At 33.7% G+C, this 5860-nt stretch overlaps 1 protein-coding gene across 1 annotated transcript in view; it reads left to right on the top strand.

Moving 5' to 3' along the window:
* Positions 1-5860, top strand: part of RSF1 (remodeling and spacing factor 1) — a 108955-nt gene that overhangs the window by 52455 nt on the left and 50640 nt on the right. The window contains exons 3-4 of the mRNA XM_025042555.1: positions 2672-2764; positions 4172-4377. Of these exons, the coding sequence (XP_024898323.1) occupies positions 2672-2764; positions 4172-4377 (299 nt within the window). The remainder of the gene's footprint in view (positions 1-2671; positions 2765-4171; positions 4378-5860) is intronic.

Below are 5860 nucleotides of genomic sequence, written 5' to 3'. Positions count from 1 at the left end.
CTCTTTCTCTCTCTGAATTCTGAACTTCTTAAAGCAGAGACCATTAATTCATCTTTGCCCTCTCAATACTTAATGTGCTCAGTAAATGTTTGGTTTAGTCCTCCTGAAAGAATATTATATACAAAACAGCTGGACATATTTAAATATTACATCAGGGAGACTTGGTGAGATGTAATTTGAGTATAAATAATGGAGCTAGATGATATATAATTCTTAGTCAAGCCTTTGTCCACAGCTCCAGTGGTGACAACTGACCTGATTGGTTTCTTAAATATATACTGATTTCTCCGTAGATGACTAGAGATTCCTATTCCTCTCATTCCTTGGCTAAAGCACATACCCTCCTGAGGATAACAGTACACTCATCTACACTTGTGAGAATTGACTGAGTTAAAACTATTTTAAAACAGAGCATGCAGTAAATATCAGCGGTTATTATTATTCTAATAAGAATTTAAAATGTTCTTTTGGATGTGTTGTGTTGGGTATGGCAATTATTGGCAGTTAAAAAGAATTTTTAAAATTTAGGTAAAAGCGTTATTTTTATGTCTCTCATTGATTCATCAGGTATTTGTTTTGTACTTGCTGTGTGTCTCATACTTTGTCACAAGCTAGAGGTAGGAAGATGAGTAGACACAGACAGCTCTTGACTTCTCAGAGTTCAGCCACAAAATTTTTCTTAAGTCTGTTTTGATAAGGTTTGTGTAAAGACTATATAATCCAGTGGAAAGATCTCTGAACCAGGAGTCATAAGCTTCAAGTCTCAGCTCAGTAATTTTGAGCAAGATACTTCTTAGATGTCTAATATATACCTCACACTCATTAGGTATAAAACAAATCTCTAACTTTAGCTAAGATAGTCCTTTAATAGCTTAGTTAAAAGTGCTTTTATCTTTGCATTTGTTGAAGCCTAGCAATCTAGTTGTCTCCTTTGGTTTTCCTTTTCAGTCACCCTCTACATCTGTTTTATCAAAAGTCCTGATGATTCTGCCTCCAAATACAGCTTTACTTCCTGTTCTATTCCCGCCATAGTCTGTGTTATTATCTTTTGCCTTAAAATTGTTTTCCTAGTTTGTTTTTCCACACAGCAACCATTTTTGAAACATAAATCATAAATTCCCTCTATTTAAAATTGTCCTTTGGCCTCCCATCATATTTGAAATAAAATCATAATTCCTTGCCCTAATCTGTATAATTTGGATGTTAGTTACCTCTTTCACGTTATCTTCTGCTACTTTCCCCCTTATTCTACTTCATTAATGCTGATCTTTTTTCTTTTTTTTAATTTGCCAAACTTTAAGGCCTTTGTGCTATCTTATTTCTTCTGCCTGGAACATTACTACTAAAGATTTTCTTGTGGCTGATTTCTATTTTATGTCTCAGCCTTTTGTGTCAAATGTCAACTTTTTTAATGATGCCTTCCCTGAGCACCCAGGTCAGAGTAGCACTCAAACTATACATTACTTTATTTACAGCATTTGTCTCTACTTAAAATTGTCTTATTTTTACCTGTTTGACTACCTCTTAGAATGTAAGCTCCATGATGGCAGGTTGTCTGTCTTCTTCACCATGGTATTCCAGATCGTTGACTAGTTCCTGACATAGAGTTAGGTCCTCAGGAAATATTTGTGAAATCACTGGGTGAATGAATCTCTCTAAACTTCATGTTTCTCAAAGTAAAATAAAAATGTCCATTTGAATGATATCCAAGGACTCCCCCTGTCAGAGATAAACAGAGCCAGGCACTAGTTAAAGGCAATAAGGACAGCTTTTATTGAAATCACCTAGGTACTTTATGTCATTTTTCATGCCTGTTTTATAACTTTCAAGGTCAGTATTATTAGTGCTCTCCTTTTATTGTTGAAGGAACAGGTTCACAGAAGTCATAGAATGACATTTCTCCTGATTAGTCCTTACTGTTGAGGGAGAGTAGATATCCAGATCTTTTTTCCTCAGCTTGTTAAGTGGCTCTGGTTTGCCTGAAATTGTATATGGAGAGAAGTCTAAAAATTTAAGTTAATGCTATATTACAGAAGGTTTTAAATGCCAAGTAATAGAATCTTTACCCATAAATAGAAGAACATTGAGTTGGAGAGTAGCTTGATTAAAAATTTGCCTACCCAGGCCAGTGCGGATGAGCAGATGGCTATGTGCTATAGAGGGCAAGGAGCTAAAGTTCTCTATGAGGAAAATCAAGGCCAAGAAAGGCAAATGAATCCTCCTCCTTCCTATCTTAGCTCATGTAATAAAGGTGTTTGTCGTTCTAAATAAATAAATAAAAATATGCCTACAATTTGGCATGTTTTTTGAACCTATTATTCTTGCTCTCCAGAAACTTTCAGGCTATTTAGTGAGACGGAATAAGATGATTACCTGCATTTGGGAAAATGTGTCTAATTTTAGACACAAAAGAGTGACTAAAATTCTTGAGAGCAGAGGAGGGAACTGCAGAGACCAGCACTTACCTTAAATTCAGTTATCCGTCAATAGTAAGCGTTTCTGGTGTATTTAACTAGTATGCATTTTAGGATGAAATTGAATTGGATTGTGTTTTCTATAAATGTTTTCCTTTAAAATTTATATTAAGAACAGTTAATATAATTTTACAACAAAACTACGTGTATAAATAAAACTTACTTTTTTATATTAAGATATTAACTTTCTCTGACAGATATGCCAAGAGTTTAATAGCACCTGGGCATGGGAAATGGAGAAGAAAGGCTATCTTGAAATGAGTGTTGAATGCAAACTAGCACTCCTAAAGGTAATAAATTTACTATTTGTTATAATTATTTTAATTTAAAAATTCACTTTTGACTCCTGGTTGAATTGGAAAATAACTGGAATGTAGACATTTTTATTGCTATTAGAAAAAGACAGTACATTTTCTCTTAAGTTTTAGTGACAAAACAGTCTATTTAAATTACTATTCTGGTTGTTTTTCAGTACACAAGTATATCTAGGTTTAATGATCTGTGCTTGTAGGGACTGTAGTAGATGGGCAGGTGGTTGCCACAGATCGATTTTATTCATTGTTTTCAGCTTCACAATCATTGCTAACATATACTGTTAAGTGTGGTTAATCTTTTACTGATCTACTAAATTAGTAATTTGATAGTTTTCCAGATGGCTAGGGGCATGCCATTGTGTACTTAATCAAATTCTCACATAGCCAAAGCCATTAGATTAAAATAGGTCTTCTCAAAGTGGATTTATTTTCAAGTTTGAGTTTCCCTTTCTATTCCTACCCATTTCAGAGTGTTGGCCCTAAATATTAGCAAGGTGGCCAGCATAACAAAGAGAAAAAAACACTTTCCACAGACGAGACTTCTAGGCCAGGTAACTAGGCAAAGGCAAAGAGGCTTCGATAGGAACTTCATGTATTATCTTCCTGGGCAGAGAGGCTCAGGGAGAAACCTGACTTTATGCCTTAATCATATATAAAAATATATAACAGAAAGTCAGTTCCTCCAGTTTAGTGATGCATATGTCTTTTTTTTTAAGATAATTTTCCAGAGTCAGCTATCAGTGAGACTACCTTCCTTAAAAATGCACGTCTCAGACATGAGTGAAATCTAGAGTAAAAACCAAGCTGGTCCATGGTGTCCTGCTGGCTATAAAATGCAGTTTAATACATATACGTGTGTGTATATATATGTATGTATACATTTATATTTATTTTGTTATTATCCAAATGGTTTTAATTATTAGAATGCACAATTTTTAAATATGCAAATAAGCTTTTAAAACCCGGAAAAAAAGCATGTCTTAGGCTTTCAAAAGCAGATTGCCATTTAAAGAATAATATTCATTTAAAAGCTTTGAGAGAAAGAGTCATTGAAAATTTTATACTGTGAGACAATTTGGGAGACTATTGCAAGCAGACTCAGTGCTTTTGAAAAATAGCTTTACTTTTGTGTCTTTGGTTGTATTAAGCCTGTAAATTTGTGTAATACTGAAATAAAATGTTAACTTAAAATTTATCTGTTTAAATTGGTTATTCTAAACAGGTTTTATGAAAAGGGAGAGAAGATGGTGAAAGATGAATAAACTATAAATGTTCTTTTTGCTTCTGTCCCTGAATCAGTTTTATGGTTGAACATATTACATTAACTGTAATGGAGAAACATTTATGTGGGGTATTTCAAGCCATGCTATGACTATTTTCCAGTACCTCTGTGAGTGTCAGTTTGATGACAATCTCAAATTCAAGAATATTATCAATGAGGAGGATGCTGATACCATGCGTCTTCAACCAATTGGCCGAGACAAAGATGGCCTCATGTACTGGTACCAGTTGGATCAAGATCATAATGTCAGAATGTACATAGAAGAACAAGACGATCAAGATGGCTCTTCATGGAAATGCATTGTCAGGTATCTTTTATGGGACTCTTTTTACATTTATTTGTGTGTTTTTTCACTTTGATCTCTGGTCTCCTAGAACATAATCTCTGAGGCTGGTGTGGTCTTTTTCTTGTGGGATTGGGAGTTTCCAGGACCTAGCCTAGTGCCTGGCACAATACCCATAGTAGTCACTTAATTCATTATATGTCAAATAAATAAATTTATTTAGCATTGTAATCCATATCAGAACATATACCTTTTTCTTTAAGTAAAATAATAATAATAACACATTGATAATATGCACCAAAAAATCCATTGTTAGGAAAAATGCAAGAGTATTATTTGGTTTTTATTTAGCTATAGTTGTCTATTAGGATTACCTACTTATTCCTAATTATTTTAATTTAACCAATTCATCTTGATATTTTAGTATATTTTTGATTTTTACTGTACCAACATTTCTTGACTGGGGTTTTGAAGAAATTTGAGGAACATTGTCCTTTTTTAAAAATCTTGATTTCTTATCTGTGTCAACAGATATATTTGAACAGAAACATTTAATGTAAAACTTTGAAATACAAGGGTTTTTTTTTTTTTTTTAATCTGTAGATGATCCTGGGACCATTATTCAGAATCTTTATATCTCTAATTTACACCAGGGGATATGTCAAGAGAATTTCCTTACGAATAGAAAAGTAAAACGTGTGAACACCATAAAGTGGTGGTATTTAGTTATTAATGGTGAGAAAATTTTAGCAAATCTTAGACCAGACTTCATTAAGTGATTTGTAAAGATCAGAGAGGGTCTCCTGGAAAGGAAGTGCTTTTATATCAAGCCTACTGAAGAAGATAAAATTTTATGCAGACTATTGAATGATTACTTTATAAACAATATGTACATATGGCCAATATTCACATGAAAAGGTGTTTGACATTATTATTCATCAGAAAATTCTCAGCTTAAACCATGATGAGATTGTAGGGGAGGAAAACTTTTCCCTTCTCTCTTCTAGGTTCTTTGGCTAGTCTAATAATTAAGTTGACATAAGACAGATTAACAGAAGGAGGGGGAAAAAAAACATTTAATTTTGTACATGTGGGAGCCCCAAAAATAAGATAGGAGCCTTAAAGAAGTGACCAAAACAGACAGCTTTTATACCTTTTTGACAAAGAAACAATATATTTGTGAAGAATTGACAAAGAAGTTTGGGTTTGGGGTAGTAAATTACTGGGGAAGTAACAAGTTTTGTTTATACAGCCTTCTCAGCCTTGAATTCTCTATTTCTGGTGATAAGGATGCCTTTTGCCTTCTTGGTTGGGATAGGTAGGATACCTTCACATGAGAGATTGTTTCTTGCTTTCAGGGGGACAAAGGACTGTCAAAATGTCCTTCTTGCATTGACAAACTGTTTCTCAAGTAAATTTAATTTAATATAAAAATTTGCCGAAATGACACATTATGGGGTGACATTTTCTGCTCCCATTCAAAATACCACTTTACGTCCACTAGAAT

The sequence above is a fragment of the Pteropus alecto genome, unplaced genomic scaffold (assembly GCF_000325575.1).
Source record: "Pteropus alecto unplaced genomic scaffold, ASM32557v1 scaffold7, whole genome shotgun sequence".
NCBI classification, from domain to species: domain Eukaryota; kingdom Metazoa; phylum Chordata; class Mammalia; order Chiroptera; family Pteropodidae; genus Pteropus; species Pteropus alecto.
Note: the sequence above shows the minus strand (reverse complement) of the source record. Positions and strands in the feature narration are given on the sequence as shown.